Source organism: Dryas octopetala, chromosome 2 (genome assembly GCF_963921425.1).
Source record: "Dryas octopetala chromosome 2, drDryOcto1.1, whole genome shotgun sequence".
Taxonomy (NCBI): Eukaryota; Viridiplantae; Streptophyta; class Magnoliopsida; order Rosales; family Rosaceae; genus Dryas; species Dryas octopetala.
Window position 1 is genome coordinate 31,467,238 of NC_141367.1, and position 20,523 is coordinate 31,487,760.

At 38.4% G+C, this 20,523-nt stretch overlaps 3 protein-coding genes and 1 pseudogene across 4 annotated transcripts; 2 read left to right on the forward strand and 2 right to left on the reverse strand.

Annotated features, from left to right (window-relative positions):
* Positions 1–679: 679 nt before the first annotated feature.
* On the forward strand, positions 680–3,495 carry SGR5 (C2H2-like zinc finger protein). 2 transcript variants are annotated; one of them, XM_086233446.1, is made up of 3 exons: positions 680–1,170; positions 1,285–1,678; positions 2,424–3,495. In XM_086233446.1, exons 1-3 carry the CDS (start codon positions 1,041–1,043, stop codon positions 3,211–3,213), a joined length of 1,314 nt encoding a protein of 437 aa, XP_086089572.1. In that variant the 5' UTR covers positions 680–1,040; the 3' UTR covers positions 3,214–3,495. The 2 variants fall into 2 exon arrangements, with proteins under 2 accessions (XP_086089572.1, XP_086089571.1); XM_086233445.1 differs by having other exon boundaries at positions 681–1,170; positions 1,273–1,678.
* A 2,881-nt stretch (positions 3,496–6,376) lies between these two features.
* LOC147295709 (CASP-like protein 4D1 pseudogene) lies at positions 6,377–7,089 on the reverse strand (annotated as a pseudogene).
* Positions 7,090–7,625: 536 nt separating this feature from the next.
* On the reverse strand, positions 7,626–11,493 carry BRL2 (BRI1-like 2). Its single transcript, XM_086231346.1, has one exon. The coding sequence runs from the start codon at positions 11,323–11,325 to the stop codon at positions 7,918–7,920; it is 3,408 nt and encodes a 1,135-aa protein (XP_086087472.1). The 5' UTR covers positions 11,326–11,493; the 3' UTR covers positions 7,626–7,917.
* Positions 11,494–18,042: 6,549 nt separating this feature from the next.
* LOC147295711 (D-galacturonate reductase-like) lies at positions 18,043–19,671 on the forward strand. Its single transcript, XM_086231348.1, has 4 exons — positions 18,043–18,377; positions 18,498–18,741; positions 18,854–19,033; positions 19,216–19,671. The coding sequence occupies exons 1-4, from the start codon at positions 18,058–18,060 to the stop codon at positions 19,426–19,428; spliced, it is 957 nt and encodes a 318-aa protein (XP_086087474.1). The 5' UTR covers positions 18,043–18,057; the 3' UTR covers positions 19,429–19,671.
* Positions 19,672–20,523: the final 852 nt, after the last annotated feature.

Genomic DNA, 20,523 nt, shown 5'->3' on the forward strand with positions numbered 1-20,523 from the left:
TAATTTACACCAAATTTGAAGACCATGAAGTCATGTTATATGCAATAACGAGCGGCAAATGCTTTAGTTTTGAAGTTATAAGATGAAAATCAAACTTGTAGAAATGATTACAGCCCCCTTGAAAATGACCAATCGTGCTAGCTTTTACCTTTTCAAAAGCTGCTTCAAGAAACATGTTAATCTGGATTAGCTCGCCATCAGCATTCATGAAAGCAGTAGTTGTACAGCTAAATAATCCAACTGTTTTATTTGTTTTTCTTTGTTTAAAAATTTTGACCTGATTTTACCTCTGGTTTTTTTGAGACAGAGAGAGAGAGAGAGAGAGAAAAGGTCATGTGAGGGGGGATGTGAGGTCACGTGCAAGGGAGGTGTCTGGCCTGCATTTATTCATGCAAATTACAGTGTGACGAATAATGACTGTTTGTTGTATTCTTATGGGAAGGATGTTTTTTTGTTTCTGTCTAATTCTGTGTGTGTGGGGCTCATTGTTTTAAGCCGCAGTGTGATTGGGTCTGCCAGCCCAACCTCCTCTTCTCTCCTCTATCAGACAGAGACTATCACACACATACGCACGCACATACACACACAACACACACTACACACTACACACTGATCAGCATCATCTCTCTTTCTATAATATCTTTCCTGTACAAAGGGCTTTATAAACAAGACTTGCCACAACCTCACCTGCTCAAGGTGGGGGGTCAATGAAACAAAGAAAGAAAAAGCTCTGGAGAAAAAAGAAAAGCTAAAAGCTACCCTTAAAGCTTAAAGAAAGTTGATTGCAGAAAGCAAGACCCTTTAATTTTCTTCTATCTATCTATCTCTCTCTTTTCTTTTCTTTTTCTTTTTTCTTTTTCTCTCTCTCTCTCTCTCTCTCTCTCTCTCTCTCTCTCTCTCTCTCTCTCTCTCTCTCTATTTTCTCCCCTCTGAGAGAGTAAAGCTGAAACCCACTATTCCAACTTCACCCACTGTACGTGTGTAGGGATTGATCGTGTTACTTCCCCCAACATATAGTCTTGGATCACAAAAATTCACCCATGTTGGACAACAACATCAACCACAACAACACTGCTTCTTCTGCTGCTCCATCATCTTCCTCTGATGCCTTTGCTGCCTTAGAAAATGGAGGCACCAACAAAAGAAAAAGAAGACCAGCAGGCACTCCAGGTATTTGATAATATAATTGTTGGGTTGGGTTGGGTTGGGTTGGGTTGATTGATCTTAATTTATTAAGGAGTTAATGTTTGGATGGATGATTTGAATGGGTAGATCCGGATGCAGAAGTTGTGTCCCTGTCTCCAAAAACGTTACTGGAATCAGACCGATACGTGTGCGAGATCTGCAACCAAGGATTTCAGCGAGACCAGAACCTCCAAATGCACAGGCGGAGGCACAAAGTGCCATGGAAATTGCTCAAGAGAGAAACACAAGATCATGAGGTGAAGAAGAGGGTGTTTGTGTGCCCAGAGCCGAGCTGTCTTCACCATGACCCCTGCCACGCTCTCGGCGATCTTGTTGGGATTAAAAAGCACTTCCGAAGAAAACACAGCAATCACAAGCAGTGGGTCTGTGACAAATGCTCCAAGGGATATGCGGTTCAATCCGATTACAAAGCCCATCTCAAAACCTGTGGTACCAGAGGACATTCTTGTGATTGTGGTCGTGTCTTTTCCAGGTTAAAATATTTCATTTTCCCCAAAAACGCCAAAATTACGTTTTGTATTGTCAAATGTCAATCCATCATTTATTAATTGCACCCTCCTCTCTCCTTTCATTATATATTCAAACCCTAAAACCTTTTTTCCGATCGATCGATCTTCAAATTTGTTTGTTGGGTTTCTTTTTTTGTGGGTACAATTAATCTTCTTGTTGGTTTCTCTCTCATCATGCTTCTCATGTATTCAAAATATACGAATCATTTGCTGCACAAGCTAGATGACCTCATCCTCATGCTTGTCTTCGTATTTGTGATCTAGGCCACCCAATGGAAGTTCTAGGCCGCTTCAGAACCACTAGTGTTCCCAAAAAGAGTTTCCATAAGGCTAAAATAAAATTCAATACTTACCTTATATATGTATATATGACCACTAAAACCACAATATTTTAGTTAAACAAACAAATATATATAATTTCTGTGGTTTACATGTTACTTACTGTTTGTTCTATTTTAATTAATATATTAAACCTAATCTCATATATAATATATCTATTCTACTCTACAAAGATCCCCTATAAATTTTATATTGATTGGTTTGCTTGCTACATGAAGAAGCTCTTGTTTTTGTTAGTTAGTAATTAAAGCTAGCCACCAAGAAAAGGCCATACGTTTTGTTTGTAATGATCATAATCTTTATCTATAGTTCTATACATATACATATATTCAAGTTTGAATCATTCTAATTGTTGGTCGTTAATTTCAGAGTGGAGAGTTTTATTGAGCACCAAGACACTTGCACTGTCCGACATGTGGTTCGGCCAGAATTAGCGGCGGGACTGCAACCGGCCTGCTCATCGCGAACAGCATCGAGCACCAGCCCCTCGAGCGACGCCAATTTGAGCATTAATGCAAAGTTAGCAGCAGCAGCTCCATTGCCTGGAATACCAGTACTGCAAAGGCCAACTGAAGATGATGGGACTCCTTCCACTTCTAACCACCAACAACATATGCTAGAACTTCAGCTCCTTCCATCCTCGGACACCCACACCTCCTCACCAAATTTAGTCGAAAACTGCGCAACCCATTTGAAGCTTTCCATTGGCGGCTCATCTTCATGTGATCAAAACCCCATTCCCATTCCTTCATCAAGTGACCAAAAGAAGAGTAATAGTAATAGTAATATTGCTGCAATGGATGTGGCAAGGTTGAAAGACTTTGCTAGCGAGGAGTTAAGAGTTGCCATGGCCCAAAAGGCTTATGCGGAAGACGCAAGACGAGAAGCAAAACGCCAAATAGAGATAGCTGAGCTTGAGTTCGCAAGCGCCAAGAGGATTAGGCAACAAGCGCAGGCCGAACTGGAAAAGGCTCACTTGCTGAAAGATCAATCCACCAAGAAAATCAACTCCGCCCTTATGCAAATCACTTGTCAAGCTTGTAAGCAACACTTCTTCCATACTTCCACCGCCGCCGGAGTCGGACTGGGACCCTCCGATGAGACCTCCCTCGCCATGAGTTACATGTCCTCCGCCACCACAGAAGGAGAAGGAGAATAAGCTTGCACAGATCGATATATATCCTCATCATCATCAACATGCACCACTGTGAATCAAGTGCATGTTTTGTTGGTTTGTTTTTGTTTTTTTCTTCTCACATGCAACGCTTATTTAAACAGACCTCATAATCTTCTTTTTTTCTCTCTACTTTACTTTTTTCAGTTAATTATTGCTGTATCAGGGTAGGATCTTTATTTCTGACCATTGTTGGCAATTGGCATGGGGAACTATATATTTTGTAATTCGGGTCCTTGTATTTAATATTTAATATATCTTCATTAATTTGTTACAAATAGAAAATGAAAAAAAGTGACGTACTTTCTGGGTTTGCTTTACATTCAATGGTGCAATACTGCAATGCCTTGATATATATCATCATTTCAAGAGAAATACTCATCACGTCCCTAACCTAATGCAACCGTGGTTAGAACATCACATCACCGAAAAAGACAAAAAGATAAAAAACAAAGCCCGATCTTTGAACCTTACCAGCTTACCTCACCGTTTAATTGTCGTTAATTCTTAGCAAGACTAAGCACGCATCCGGCCAAAAAGAAGAAAAAGACTAAGTATGCATGATAAGATGGCAGCTTGTTTAAGCATGTATACCGGCCCTTAATGAAATAAATTAATGAAGGGACATTTGGATTATATATATATGTGTAGTGCACTAGTGCTATTGGAGACTTGAGCAATTTAATTATATATATATATATTTGTTGTACATTTTGGGACCATATATTTTGCTAAAAGATGGGAAAGCGCCTTTCAAAGATGCTGACCTCCAAATTACAAGTTTACAACACAAATAGAGTAGAAAGGAAATTTGAATGGGAGAAGCTAGGAAAGAGAGAGTACTAGTGCATGTGGGGAGAAAAAGATGGGAGGTCGTTTTCAATGCATTTGTAATCCATTTAAATGCTTTAAATTAAAACCAACCATGTTTTTCAGTGCCACTGTTGGAATTGTTACTCTCAGGCACTCGTCCCTCTCAACATAATTAAACAATGCACGACTCACTCTCTCACTCACTCATGTATTATACAGTACTGTCCAGAGAGAGAGAGAGAGAGAGACACTTTCACTCACACATATTGATCACTTTTTCAGCAGAATCAGGAGGGAGGGTGGTGCAGGGTGAGCAGAGCAGCAGTAACTAGCTAGCTTTTCATGACCATTAATTAATTTATAGCTAGCTATAGACTGGTAGGGGGGCCAATACATAACATGGAGTGAAGAAAACTTAGACGATTTCAAAACAAAGCAAAAGCGAGCTCAAAGCACCAAAAGGGTTGGGTTGGGTTGGGTTGGGTTCCCATTTCAGCAATAATATAATTTCTATTTCTCTTCTTTGTTTGTTTCTTTTCGCTTTTGTTTCTGCGTTGGGAGGGACCACGTGCATTTCTTACTCTTTCCCACCTTTTAATGCTGCCTTCCTTTTTCTGTTTAGTGGATTGCCTACGGATGCAATATTGCATTGCTGCCTTGCTGCTTTCGTACATCTTATCACTACCATACCTTCTTTTCAAATTACCTCTTGCGTGTTACTGCCACACCTTCCTTTTTCCAACTTCCTTTTACCCTTTTTATTCTTTTACCCGTACTAATAAATTAATAATTAATACACAGAATAATGGATGATTTTATTTCATTTGTTTTTTTATGTATCACATATATTCATTAACAATATTATGTAGTGTCAGTAGTTGGAAGACCACCATGCCTTGTTTGAAGATGAAGAGAGCGAGGGTGCATGGCACATCTTAGAAATGGAGACAAACTTTTTCCAACATGTAGCATTGTAGCGTAGCGAGTGGATATATATGGAACTTTCCAATTTCCATTTCACCTTAGAGCCAGTCGGTCAGACTCAGACACTCAGCTATATGTGATTATGATTTATGAAAATGTCACTGTTCCTTTTCCCACCCAAAAACTAAAACTTTATTAATAGAGAACCAAAATTTTTTTATATAAATGTATATTCATTCCTCCACCTACAAAAAGTAAAAAAGTTGGGGAAAAAGGTCTATCGGGAGTGCTTTGTCTCCATTTCGTAATGAACCTTCGTCCATGAATGCATACAAAATCTCTTTCCACATGGAATGCAAGGTTCAATTAGGGAGGGTGAGATGTAAAAGCAACACCTTACTTTGGAAAGCTACTGGGTACAGCTTATAGCTACTAAAACATGACATGCATTTTCTTATCGATCGGTCGTTCGTACCAAAAATGTTATGAGATTAAAGACCACAAGTGAACACCTTTGTCTTGTGTAAACCACTAATTTTTATTGCAGTGTGGACCATTTATAGATCCTGCTCTATATAAATAGATATTGGTGATGATGAGGACACTAATGAATATCAGTAATCAATTGGGTTGTAGGCAAGGACTGGTTTATTTATGTAGATGGGGTCTAGTCGTGGCCTAGATCTATTATCTATCCCTGAGTCCTTCCCTGCAGGCCACCAATTATACTGTTATCAATAATGATCCTTCCTTGTACTACTTCTATAGTCCTATATCCTCAATAAATCTTTCACAAAACTGTATCTAGTTACTAGTACCTATATGCATGGTTGGTGTCCTATTCTGCTGTCCTCCTCTCCCAAACCCAAGTTGGGCCAGATTCAAAATTCTCTTAACTAGACTCCCCATCCTACCAGCCCAAGTTTTAGAAAGAATGACTCAAATTAAGCCCAATACAATCTTTGATCTTGGGATGGGCTTAGGTCGGTTTGTGGATTATTGGGCTTCCATATAAGTGTATACAAATGTTACTATAAATGCTGATGTGATATACATTCTGCTGTCCACCTCCCACAAACCCAAGTTGGGCCAGATTCTAAAATCAATTTACCTCAACCCAAGCTTCGAAATTCTCAACTTGATCCCATCCTAGCCCAAGCTTTAGAAAGAATGACTCATAGCTCAACGCAATGTTTGAGCTTGGTGTGGATCGACTAAGGTCGGTTGGTGTATTATTGGACTTCCGTATGAATGATGGTTGAGACTTGAGAATGTAACATATATCTTTTTTCTTCTTCTTTTTTTGCTTTTTTGAGGGGTAACATACATTTAAAATAGAAATAGATTGAAAGAGGTTGATAAAGATGGCTTAAAGAGCCATGTACATGCATACACGTGTATGTAGAATAGATTAAGTTTCCCCGGTTTGATGAGTTGTACTCTGATTGATGTTCTTTTGGGGGTTGGGTAGTGCAAAAGATGATATTATGGATGAGGTTGCGATGCATAAGAAAGCCATGAGTAGGAAGGCTGCGGAGACATTTGCCATGCTGAAGAAGTCGTGAATGACAGAGTAAAGACGCTCCATATCAGAAGTGGCACCAAATCCTGCACCCATTCCCATAGCGAACAGGGCTGATATAACCTGCATATATATGCAGCTCAATTAACCCATTACCCATATATTTGTATTATAATGTATTCATATCTAGACTTGTACTATAACTTTGTAATTGACCAACCTTGTCACCATAAAATTCAAAGAGAAGGAGTCCATCATGGTCTACTAGGCGTTTCCCTGATCTTACATAGTGGACTGCAAAGGGAATTTGGACCAGTGTGTAGGCCAGTCCAATCACACTTGTACAAATCATGTACCTGCAGTATTCAGTAATAAACTAATAATATGTATCAGACAGCATTATAATATATGATAATGTACAGAGGACGTTTAATTACGTACAGATAGGAGTTGAATTGCTTGAAGTGAATTGTGCTTTCCGATCCAGGGTCATATTGGGAGTCAGTTCCAAGGATGATGAGAGAGATTAAAAGGAAGACGAGGCAGAGGACTCTCATCAAAAGCGATGTGATTGCCATCATTGATGCCATGCTAATTGCCATTGCCAGTTTGCCACCCAATAAATAAAGCCATTAGTCCCTTAATACTGGCCTATGGGTACAAACAAAAGGATCCTTAATCGAAGAATGAGGAAGCCATATTATTATTTCAGCAAGCTAGGTAACATATATTTTTTTCTTTGGCTTCAACTAGGAGTTAAAAATACTTACAATTACCTTTTACAGTGACTAAATGGTTACCACTACAGCCATCTGTCCCTTAATTGTAGCGTATGGATACAAATCAATGTTCATTTTATAATTAGCCAATGGATAATGGAAAGAATGAGGAGGTAGTGTTGAACAAATCATGATACAAGATACACATCTCCGGAAAGGATAAGTGCAACAGGCCCAAGAGATCATGGGCCTAAAACATATTTTGGTCGAGCCCAAATACCCAACTCAATTTGTTAGCCGATGAAAAGCCCAAAAGGCAGGACCGCGTCGAAGCTCTGTACGTTTCTTAATTCTTTTTAACAAAAAAAACTTAAATCAGGGAAGTTAAATGCAACTTAAATAATGTCTTAGAGAAACTCTGGCAATTCAAACATAAATGTAACTTTATGTTCAATGTTTTTATAAGACAGCACTAGCATAGGCGATTCTGAAACATTTGCAATTTCTAGTAATTTTAAAGCCACTATACTATACTCTTCGTTCCATTTAGCTAGTGGTGAACATAGCTTAGCTAAAGAAGAAAATTAAGATTTGCAAAGTAGGTAGAAGATCGAAAATCTTTAATATCTGAGCAACAAATCTTACAAAGCTTATAAGAATATTGTTACAATGATGATGATATTGATTGACAAACAAGAAACATACATCTGATCAAGCACTGTTGCTGCTTCCATTTGCTGATCCAGGCATGAGCTCTCTGAGCATGGCCACCACCTGCAACATGTTAGGCCTCTTGGATGGGAAGTCATCAACACACTGCAGTGTTATTTCTAAATACCTGACCATCTCTTTGACTTGTTCAGCTTCTGCTTCATCAGTGCCTTTGGTTACTGAAAGCAATTCAAGGTCTATGACTTCCATCTGTTTCCCTTCTCTGACCTTCATTTTGGCCCAGCCCACCAAGTTAGTATCCCCAAAGTCCTCCTTGTCTGTTGGGCGTTTCCCCGTGACAAGCTCCAACAGGACAACCCCAAATGAGTAAACGTCGCCTTTTGCAGTGCAGCGGAAACTTTGGTAGTATTCAGGTGGGACGTAACCAGGAGTGCCTGCAAGAGTGCTTACACTTAAATGGGTGTCAAGAGCACTAATGAGCCTGGCCATTCCAAAATCGGAGACTCTTGCTTCCATTTCGTGGTCCAACAATACATTGCTTGACTTCATGTCTCTGTGTATAATGTGAGGGATGCAATTGTGGTGGAGGAAACAGAGTCCTTTTGCTGCACCTCTTGCAATCTTTTTCCTTTCCTCCCATGTTAGAATCCGTCTGTCACGTGTCTTGGTTCTCCCATGAAGCATTTCTTCAAGGCTTCCATACTCCATGTATTCGTACACCAGGAGCCTCTCTTCACCAATTTTGCAATAACCCAATAGGGGCACAAGATTTCGATGCTTAATCTTCCCCAGAGTTTCCATCTCTGCCATGAATTCACGGTCGCCTTGGCAGCTCAACCTTATAAGTTTCTTGATTGCAACACTGGAGCCATCTTTCAACGTTGCCTTGAACACTTCTCCAAAACCTCCACACCCTATAAGACTATCTGCTGAGAAGCCATTGGTTGCTTCAATGAGTTGGGAGAATTTGAGCTTCCTTAGCTGTCTTTGGAAAGTTGCAACATTAATGCTCAATGGTTCTTTCTCTTTGTCAATTTTCCAAGTGGTGGCGGCACGAGAGGCTTGCAAGCGATTAAGCATCTTGACCTCCTTTGCCTCCTTGCGCCTTGCACGCATTGCAATGGCCCAGACAATGAGAATGCAGAGTGAAGCAACGGAAATGAGAATCCCCACAAGAATGCTATTAGCCCAGGATGCAACGGATGGCTTTCGACTTGCTCTGCCTGCATCCTCATCAGTTGGAGTGGTGGTTGGTTGGTCATTGTTGCTCTGGCACTCAGGCAATGGAACCCCACAAAGTCCTGGATTGTTAGCATACTGGGTTGCAGGAAGTGTACTCAGCTGCCCCCTTGTGGGAATTTGGCCGGTCAATTCATTGTTTGATAAATCAATTTGCACCAAGAAAGAGAGGTTGGAGAATGAATCAGGAATATGACCCTGCAGTCTGTTATGGGATGCATCAAAGACGCCTAAATTTTTGAGCTGCCCAAGTGATGCAGGAATCTCACCTGATAACTGATTGTGGGCTAACTCAAGAACTTGTAATGCAATCATGTCCCCCATTTCTTCTGGGATTTTCCCACGGAGCTGATTGTAAGAGAGATCAAGATATTCCAGCGTTTGGTATTTTGTAAAGAGACTCAGGACAGGGCCAGAGTACAATCTGGTGAAATCACAAGTCTTCAATGTTGGGTCTTGTTGAAGCCTTTCAGCTCGGATTCCAGCAAATTCTAATAATCCTCCAACTCCTTTACAAGAATTCCCCACATTCCGAACAAACACCAAAGTATTGCCAGACAGAATTCCGCTCAATGATTTTGCTCCAAGCTGCCTTCCAAGTCGGGGTGGGATCTCTCCAGTTAGTCTGTTGCTGTTCAAATCCAACCAAACCAAACTGCTGCAATTTGCTAGTTCACCTGGTATCTGCCCACTCAAGCTATTATTCCCAAGTTGCACAACTGCCAGCCTTGTCAAAACCCCAAATTGCCTTGGGATTTCACCACTCAGTCTATTCATTGTCAGTGATATCCATTCAAGATTACTGCAACTGAACAATTCAACTGGGATTTCACCGCTTAGGCGGTTATTATTCAGAATAAGATCCTTGAGATTCCTGCATTTTCCCAAGTCTGGTGGGATTGTCCCCTCTAACCCATTGTACCATGCTATTAGCTGCTGCAAATTCTCTAGCTTCCCAAGCTCAGCAGGAATCGACCCATTCAGATAGTTTAAACTAAAATCAATGCTCTTCAGCTTCGAACATTCTGACAGTTGGGCAGGAATTTCTCCTGTAATCAGGTTATCTGGCATTCTCAGCTCTTGAAGTGAGGCAGCTCCTGGACATATATCTGGTGGGATCATACCAGATATCTTATTAGAGCTCAAGTCTATAACCTGTAGACTTTTACAAGCTGAAATGGAACCTGGAAGTGATCCAGAGATCACGTTATTACTCAACAGCAAGCTCTCCAAGGAGCTCAGATTCTGAAAGATAGAATCTGGCAGGGGACCTGTCAAATTGTTGTTAGACAGATCGACAAGTTGCAGCCAAGAACAAGAGGAAAAAGAGGCTGGAATTGGGCCAGTAATGTTGTTGTATGAAAGCTTGAGTTCAACAAGTGAGCCGCATGCATTTCCTAATTCAGGAGGAATCCAACCGGTTATCTGATTGTGAGAAAGATCCAATCTCTGTAGGCTGCTCAGTTCCCCAAACGATCTTGGGATCTCCCCTGTAACCATGTTGAATGACAAATTTATAGTCTTGAGACTGGTGCAGTTTGACAAGGACATGGGAATGGAACCCAATATATGGTTTCCTGACAAATCAAGCTGCAACAAAGAGGTGCAAGAGTTCTCAATTTTCAAACCGGAAATTGACCCGGTCAGATTGTTATAAGAGAGGTCGAGAACCTGAAGTTTCTCAGAATTCAATAAGAGATCTCTGGGCAGAGCACCTGTTAAATTGTTGAAAGAAAGATTCACAACGACGAGATTTGGACACTTTGAGAAAAGGTTCTCAGGAACAACACCAGAAACTCCAGTGAATGATAAATCAAGCTGCTGCAAACCATATGGAAGCTGAAGCAAAGAAGTAGAATTTACAGTGACTGAATTTGATGACAGTTTTAAGACAGAAAGCATATCTAGAGAGGCCAAAGAGTCAAAAGAGATTGTCCCCACAAGAGAACACCCGCTAAGATCGAGTTGAGTTACTCGACTCATAGAGCATGTAACTCCATACCAGGTGCATGGACTCCTACCAAGCTGCCAACCTGACAAAACTCCATTTGGGTCCTTCTGAATCACCTTTTTGAACTTAAGAAGAGATTCTGCATCAGTTTTGATGGATCGAACAACACCTTGTTCAGCTGTGGAAATCGAAACAAGGTCTGCAAAGACAAGTATCAGAGAAAGACGAAGAAAAAGCTGAACAGGAGTGTTCTCCATAAGTGTTGAAACAAGCTTTTCTCAGGAAGAGAATTGAGATCACAGAGAGAGCGATGAGAAAGAGTGTAGTGTGTAGAGTGAGAGAGTGGTGAGTATGATGAGAATTTGTTGTGACAAAGCAAAGGGGGGAGCTTTAGGAAAAGAAGTTGCTTTTTGTGTTTTATAAAATGGAAAGCATGGAACGTGGGAAGGAATAAGAAAAGAAGGGAATTGGATTGAAGTTGGTGGTGGGTATGTACTTATACGGTTTTAGTTTGAGTACCATGAATGAACTGTAGTACCAGTGTACTACTGTAAGGAGAGAGAGAGAGAGAGAGAGAGAGTGTAGTGAGCGACTGATTTGACTTTTGGTCAAAAGGGGTGGGATCCACAGACAAGGTCTATCTAAGATCGGCGCATATACCCTAAAATATATAGCAAATAAATAATACTGGCCTGTTTATGATCAAGGATCACTGTCTGTCAGTGAGCGTGAGAATGTTCCCTATTAGAAATGTGAATTGGATCACTCATACAGTCATACTTGTCTCTGATCCACAGTCATGACTTATACCCCATATATGCATTTGGGGAGCAGACCAGTGTAGTTTGTCAATATTTTTGTGATCTATAGCATATATATTCTCATTGTTTGGAAGGTAAAATTGCTTTCCAAATGATTTTCTTTATTTGGTTATGACCCAATTAATATTTTACCTGGATTTGGCTGAGTAGTTCTAAATATTTTCTCCTTTCATGGTCAATAAATTAAGCATAGTTGATTTTGATTTTGTATTGGGGAAGAGTGAGGAAGGAGGAGAAGGTAGTGCAATGTGGGGCCCAAAGGCTGACATTTGAAGGATAATGAATGATACAGTTCAATTGGTGAAACGTTGCCCAGGCTTGAAAAGATAAAACAATACACATAGATCGTTTAATTTAAGATGGGATGGGACTCATGGGAGTGAAGGAATAGAATACAGGCCCACATTATATGATATATACAACAGCAACATCAATGCCCTCTGTGGTTAATGGCACTGGCATGGGAGGTTATGATGTCTCCCCCATTTGCATTTGGTCCCTCTTTTGCTTTTCTTTCTTCTTTTTTTTGGCAAATCACAAATGGCTTGCTGGGCTGAGCCCCTCCTTCTGTTTGAAATATTCATCATCCCAAATCCCAACTCTGAATTTGGTTTAAACCACTAATCTGATCGACTTTAAAGTTATGACTTTATAGCTGGTTTTGGGACCATCCCCTGCTTTAACAACAGCATTTTGACAGCTTCTCCAAACAGCTCAGTTGATGAGATGATATGTCTTTGCAGTCTTGGGTTCTGAAATCCAATGTTCATTGTTCAGTTACTAGCCACATCCATCCTCTTAAGTCTTAACAAATAACAATTAACAAACACATGTTTTAGGGCTGAAGCCATCATATATGTTCATATAGGCTTTAAAGAAACTAATTTAATTTAATGGTACCTACAGAGTACAGACATCTAAACCAAGAGTAATTAATAGTGTAATACATAACAATTTTTTTTTTTTTTTTGGTAAGCAGATTGGTTGTAATCGCTCAGATTTTTCAACCCCATTGCCTAGAGGCTTAGACCCAATGAGAGCACCAGAACAGAGAGATCCACTCACTCCAAAGTGTAGAGATAGAACTGATGATAAGGGTGGATTATTGCATTTTGACCGCAATAAAAGGTGTTACAATCTGTTATTATTACATTTATAATTAGTGCCCAATTTGTCCTTTTAATAATTATTTTCATTTTGGGGTCTGTTTATATATAAAAACTTTGGGTGTGCTTATATTGGTGCTGTTCTCAACACCACCCCAAACCTTGACCTATTACTGTAGTACTAAAGGCTTTCAAGAACTTCTCGGCTCAAAGGCTGAACAAAAGGAAAAATGTGATGACTATTTCTTTTGGGTATTATTACCATTATTAAAAGAATCATTATCATCTTCACAGTATGGTCAACTTGAGGAGGAAAACCCTTCACTTTAAACCTTTCTACTGGATAGAGCCTGACCACTTTTTGAGGCAAAAAGAAGCTAGCTACACTCACTCTAACAGTCATGACTGTAATGGGTTTTGTTTAAAATTTAAATCATTAACTATGGTGAGATTGTGATACACTGATACCTTAACCTTTTACTAACTGCTAGTCTTTGATACCTTGATTTGGTATTGATAATTGTACGTTGATCACAAGGATAGGCCAAATATCTCACCCCCAATCCTTAGTACGTTTATAATTAATTGTATGTCTATCTACCATAAAACAAAATTAAGAAATGGAAAATGTGTTGTTTAGGTCTCATATTCGATCTGCTTGAGGTTGATATATAAATAGGTTGGGAGTAGAAATTGAATCATACAATGATACAAGAATGATATGTAAAAGCCACTAGCAACAGTTGAGACGATAGTTCTTTGAAAAAGAAAATAGGTTTAGGCAATATTTGACGGTCCATATAAATGATAAATCCTATCCTCATCAAAAGCCATGAAACTTGGAAACACCTTTACCCCAACAAAAAACTTAGAGTTGCACGCCAAGGGAATCATCTTTCATCATTTGCAAAGGTCTTTGATATATGCTAAGATTTTCTTGCCAAATTTATTAGATTCACACAAAGAAAGAGAGAAAGAAAATTGAAATTGGAGAGACAAAAGGAATCGAGGTGGTTTTTGGGGTCACCACCAATCATTTGGATTATGCAGAAATGCAATTAGTGGGAAGTGATATCCAAGTCGGGCCCTTGGCGTGCCATCAACGACAACTAGCTTGGTCTTACACTCTTACCCTTCTATATTTGTAGCCCTTTTGCATCAAAAGCCACACTCCAATAGTATTACTTCCCTTGGAGAGATATATATATATATATATTGTAATTAGTTATCCCTTAAAGTTATAACTTTGAAATTGACTCTTTGTTACTAGGTCTAGGTAATTAAAGATCATCGCAAATCGAATGTGTTGGTTGAAAACAGTTAATAATAAGTAGTGGGGTTTGTTCAGCAACAATATCTAGATAGGGCCAGTGTAATCATAAGTTATATATATGGAGAAGCTGAAGTGTTGAAATTAATTCCCATCTTTTTATCATAATTAATTCCATTCAAACACACAAACCATATCAATCGTATCCATATAGTATATACCATGTCGATAAAGGGGCATTGTGGTCTATTTGTATTTTCAAATGTATGCCTTACTAATACTAAATGTACGAGATAGATGATTTCTTATGTGATAATTAACAGTAATTTTCTCTTAGAGTAAAGTAGTGGTCCAACTTTGAATGGTATAATCATAGACTTGAGAAGGTGGGTGCATGCTTGTACGTACATGAATTGATCACAACCTTATTATATAATCGGGGCCGCCTTCAGGACAGTCTTCAAATGTTGAGGGCCTTAAAATTTTATAAATCCTTTATATATTTCTATATTATGTTAAATTTAAGATAATATACATCAAAAGTTGATGATCTCAATTTTAGGTTGCCTCAAACCCTTTAAATCTCAATTTTAATTAAACAACACATGAAAGTTTTAAATTAAGAAGAAAAAAAATGATTGAACTTTTTGATGCATCGTGCCCAATTTCTTAAGAAAAACAAAAACATCAAAGTGTAATGGACTTTAATTTGAGCTCCATTTTAAGTCTAGATATTGGGCCTGTAAAGTTCGGCTTACGGCTGGACCTTCCATTGAGCCTTCAAAGTTTGCTTCTGGGCTTGATTATAATCTTTAAATGGGTGTTAAATTTAAGGAATTAGAATTCCTAATAATAATAAGGCATAAATTCAATTTAGACACATAACTATATATACTATTTCAACGGGGTCCACGAACTTTCAAATATTTCAAATATACACCTGATTTATTATGTAAATTGAAAAATGAAATTCCGTCCATCAATTTATTGAGAGATCAGTTAAATGTCAGCTTGGCTTTTGCTAACGGGGATTAATTGGCGACGTGGCACCAACTCAGCATACATTTCCCGCCAAATGAGGAACACATGTCCACTTGACACGGGCCCACACACCCATCACCTCTTTCCCGCTCGTCGAATGCTCTCCTGACCATTTAGTCTCCCAAAAACATCACGTTTTCCCCCAAATTCGAATATAAATCTCTCACTTGTGTTCAACGAGCGAGAAAGAGATGATGAGTTTGTGGACCCGTGTCAGGGGTTAGATGGACCCGTGTCGCTCATTTGGCGAGAAATGAGCGACACGGGTCCATCTAACCCCTGACATGGGCCTACAAACTCTTTCTCTCTATTATTATTAAATTGTGGGCCTGTGTCGCTCATTTGGCGAGAAATTTTTGCTGAGATAGCGCCACATCGCCAAGTAATCCCGGTCAGCAAAAGCCAAGCTGTCATTTAACTGATCTCTCAACAAATCAATGGACATAAATTCATTTTTCAATTTAGATAATAGATCGGGTGTATATTTGAAATATTTTAAAGTTCATGGACCCCGTTGAAATAGCTTATATAGTTATGTGTCTAAATTGAATTTATGCCTAATAATAATGATAATAGTCTTTTTATTTTTATTTTTAATGATAATAGAGTTGAAGCGCTGCATCATCATAATTTATCTTCAAATAAGGCAGAAGAGGGCTATCGGGCTGGGACCGTTGCGTTGGGGCTGGTGTGCTCTACCGCATGCATGAATTCATCCAAATAATCGAGTCCATATATTCAAATTAATTTGCAAATAAATTAAGTTGAATGACAAAAGAGTAAAAGACTAGAATGAAAATTAAGGCACGTATGTATTAATTTTTCGAGTTAGTCAATGTAACCATCATTGGAGTCCTATAATATATGTGTGTCTTGCATATACGTCTTGAAGTGAAAAAATTAGAAAATGCTTGGGTCCTCATATTTGAAGACCAATTTTGTCTTTATGGCCAATTAAATGAGCTTAATTATAAGAGAGAAAAGAGAATTGTGATAGTAGACTTCATTAAATGCTCATTTGATTGACTATAAGGACAAAATTGGTCCTCAAATATAAGAATCTAAGCATTGCTCAAAGTATTATTGTTAGAATATATAATAGTAATATCTCTTGACAAACAGCAAAAGAAAAATCTACCTGTTACACCTACGTACGGTTAGGACACGTGCCTGAAAAGTACTTGCCTGGTGACTAGCAGGAGGAGGTTTCTGCTTCCAGTTAGCATAATTTCTTGGTCAATAACATTATTAATTTTAAAACAACCTAGTATAGTGCAGGGTTGCCTCTAGTGGGAGTGGGGTCTAGTTCTAGAATCATAGTAGAGTACAGAGTAAAGCATTTGTGGCGGACACGTAAAGAGTTGCCTGGACAGGTACGCTTTCTCTTTGTGAAACCAGTAATTAAGGCAGAAACCTAATTAACCTCAAATTATAGATACAAGCATCTATCTTTTTGTTTAATTATGAGCAATGAAAACCACCAATCAGGATTAGAGATCTCCTTGCATATATGATGTACTTCACAGCTGTGGGATGCCCCCTTCCACTTCAACAACCATGTGAAATTTTAGAGAAGTGGGGCTTGTAAACAACTTCCAATTAAAACAATTCTGATGGCTTCCTGAATGACCTTGAGATATGATTTAGATTGGGAAGTGCTAGAACTTCGTTCCTTGCCCCCTTTTTAGAGATAGAGAAGGCATTGGTATTATTGGAAAAGGATGCTTTTCTATTTGAAAATTTGAATTGAAAAAATATATAGGTCCGTTGATTTTAAGTATCAAATTTTAATAGTTTTTTAGTTTAGATACCAAAATTTAATAGTATCTTAAATTAGTTACTTATTGAAAAGTTAAACATAATAATATAGTAAAGGGTATTATAATTCAAAAATATTATATCACATGCCACTACAATAAAAAAAAATATTTGGTTTGTGTTTGACTGCTACGCAGCAAAAAGGTTTAGGTCTTGGGAGCTAAACCCTAAACCCTAAACTCGAAACCCGAGGCCTAAACCCTAAGCCATAAGCTCCAAAACCGTAGTTCTAAACCATAAACCTCATTTATATACCTTGCACCTCATTTCTATAGCCTACATCACATTTTTATATCATAAATTAAATTAAGGGCAACATTGTACTTTTATGCTCACAAGTACAATTATATTACATTAGCCAACTTCCAAGACAAACTAAAAGCCTCAAGAACAAAAATGTCAAATGAAAAGGCCCAAAACAAATTGGTCAACATGTTTGTGATCTAATTTAAAAAATTATATTTAAATTTGATAATCCAATTAAAATATTATATGATTTTCATGTTATTCTAAAAAATTATTATGATTTGACATTTAATCAAATTGATGCATATAGGTTTACAATATCTTTATTTATAATAATGAATAAACCTGAGCACATTTATTGGATACTAGCTTTTGAGCTGAGTTTTTCCAAAGTCAGAATTATTAATAACCACTCTATAAGATATAATTAATGTCCTCCTAATTCAAAGTTGAAACCACGTACAAATTAAGCTAGCATTATTTAGTGATAACGTACAGCTGTGGTAAATCTGTGTCGACATAAACTCCAGTGTCGCCCTCCAAATTGGATCGAATTAAATAACATTATCTTAAGCTAGTTGGGGTGCCTATATAAAGGCAAGGCATTGGTGCAGTTGGAGAAAGAGCACCAACACATTCTCATAGATCAATCTATCTATCTATAATCTTTTTTGTTTGAAATTTGGAATGGCAAAGGTGACAATTCCTGGGGTGACACTGAGCTCCTCCAGTATTAGCATGCCAGTCATAGGCATGGGAACTGCATCGTACCCACGGGTCGATCCAGAAACCGCCAAGGCTGCAATTCTTGAAGCCATCAAAGCCGGCTACCGCCACTTTGACACCGCCTTTTCTTATGGGTCGGAGCAAGATTTAGGTCAAGCAATCGCCGAGGCTCTGCGTCTCCGCCTCATCACCTCCAGGAACGACCTCTTCATCACAACCAAGCTTTGGGCCAGCTTTGCTCAACGGGATCTTGTGCTGCCTGCCCTCAACACCAGTTTAAGGTTTGGATAATTAAGTATAATATAATGACAAATGAAACAGTACGTGCTTAAGCTTTGTTTTTAATCCAATATTTATATATTGTTGTAATTAAATTGCAATATACGTATATATATATATAGGAATCTTGAGTTGGAGTATGTGGACATGTACATAGTACATTGGCCGTTCAAATTGGGGCAGGGGGTGAAGAGTATGCCTGTGGCGAAGGAGGAGGTAGAGCCCCTCGATATAAAGTCAATTTGGGAAGGCATGGAAGAGTGTAAGAAACTGGGGCTTGCAAGGGCCATTGGGGTCAGTAACTTCACCTGCAACATGCTTCAGGACCTCCTTGCCATCGCCAAAATCCCTCCCGCTGTCAACCAAGTACGTAATAATTAATCAACTTAATTACTCATTAAATTAATTAATCATATATAAATTAATATACTCTTAATTTGCATATATAATTACTTTTATTGAATTTATTTATATATAGTTGGAGATGAGCCCAGCATGGCAGCTGAAGAAATTGAGGGGCTTCTGTCAGGCAAATGGAATCCATGTTACAGCTTACTCTCCTTTGGGTGCAGCAACCACTAAATGGGGAGACGATAGGGTTTTAGGCTCTCATGTCGTCCAACAGATTGCCAAAGCCAAAGGAAAAACAACTGCTCAGGTACAAATTCATTTATTTTTTCGACATGCAGCTTATAAATTAGTCTTTTAATTGCTAAATTAAGCTTGATCAATTAATAAATTACACAAGACTTCGCAATCTTAACTTCTTATAAATTAAGTAAACAATTAGTGCATGATATGCATGGTTTATTAATTTATGAATGCACACATGCCTTGCAGATTTCGCTGAGATGGGTATATGAGCAAGGGGTGAGCTTGGTAACAAAAAGTTTCAACAAGGAAAGAATGAAGCAGAACCTTGACATCTTCGACTGGTCTTTGACTGAGGAGGAGTTAGAGAAGATGAGTCATATTCCACAACGCAAAGGGTTCACATTTGCATCACTTGTTGGGCCGCATGATTTAGTGCTCCAGATTGACGCTGAGTTATGATCCATCCATCATTTGGATTTTTTGCCCTCAACAATTATGATGATCATTTGGCTAGCTACATATGTTGCTGAAAAAGAAAACACAAAATAAAGTGATAGCTATTTAGTCCATGTAAAATTTTTTCACGTGAGGATCATATGTAGGTCTCATCATAAAAAATAAAAAACATTTCCTAGTCGGGAGATATCATATCATCCTAGGACCCACATATATCATAAGGGTGTTGATATACTAATTATGATTCGTACCAGCCTTTTGGTTAAAATTAAATTAAAATATTTTCTATTGTAGCTAGTGATGAAATATGTAATATTAGTTTCACGTTTTAAGCACAGATAAATTTGTTTTGTATATTGATATAGAATTCAAAATCTACATTTATAAAGAGTTCGTTTGAATGTTATGTGAAACTTGAATTGTTGATTATTTTGATGGTCTATAAATTTCTTCATTTGTGTTTTATACTTTTATCATATGGAGACTCGGTCATGTCTATTACATTAGTAAAAAGCAAAAGAGAAGTGGGCTATGTGCTCACAGCACGGCTCCGTATTTTGGGAACTATTCCGCTGCCTGTATTTATGTTAGTGGGATGACCTTCCTTGTCCTTAGACTTCACCATTTCGATGTGGGACAATCCACCTCCTTTACTGCATTCTCCTTTTCTGATAGTGCGGTTGTGGGACATCATACAAATTAATTCGTTTCCTCTTTAAACGTTTTAAAGGCTAATTACAATTAAATGATCTTCAAATAAATTAACTTACTTGGAACCTTGTATAGATTCATGCTGAGATCCCATATGGGACATCTCTCTCTCTCTCTCTCTCTCTCTCTCTCTCTCTCTCTCTCTCTCTCTCTCTCTCTCTCTCTCTAACATTAGATTGAGGTACATACTCAACCAGTTAGTCGTTGCTCATCTGCAAATGCAATTCTATTGTAATATTTTATACTGGATGAGTAGGTCAACTCATATTCCTATGATATTGTTGGATATCATAGGAATATGAGTTGACCTACTCATATTCCTATGATCGAGAACAAAAATCTACTCTGATGGAGATTGTTGGATTGATCGATTCCTATGATATTGGA

Coding starts and splice junctions, on each gene's coding strand:
- SGR5 (XM_086233445.1), top strand. CDS start 1,041: ATGTTGGACAACAACATCAACCACAACAACACTGCTTCTTCTGCTGCT. Junction 1,171..1,272: donor AAGACCAGCAGGCACTCCAG/GTATTTGATAAT, acceptor TTGAATGGGTAG/ATCCGGATGCAGAAGTTGTG. Junction 1,679..2,423: donor TGTGGTCGTGTCTTTTCCAG/GTTAAAATATTT, acceptor CGTTAATTTCAG/AGTGGAGAGTTTTATTGAGC.
- BRL2 (XM_086231346.1), bottom strand. CDS start 11,325: ATGGAGAACACTCCTGTTCAGCTTTTTCTTCGTCTTTCTCTGATACTT.
- LOC147295711 (XM_086231348.1), top strand. CDS start 18,058: ATGGCAAAGGTGACAATTCCTGGGGTGACACTGAGCTCCTCCAGTATT. Junction 18,378..18,497: donor GCCCTCAACACCAGTTTAAG/GTTTGGATAATT, acceptor ATATATATATAG/GAATCTTGAGTTGGAGTATG. Junction 18,742..18,853: donor TCCCTCCCGCTGTCAACCAA/GTACGTAATAAT, acceptor ATTTATATATAG/TTGGAGATGAGCCCAGCATG.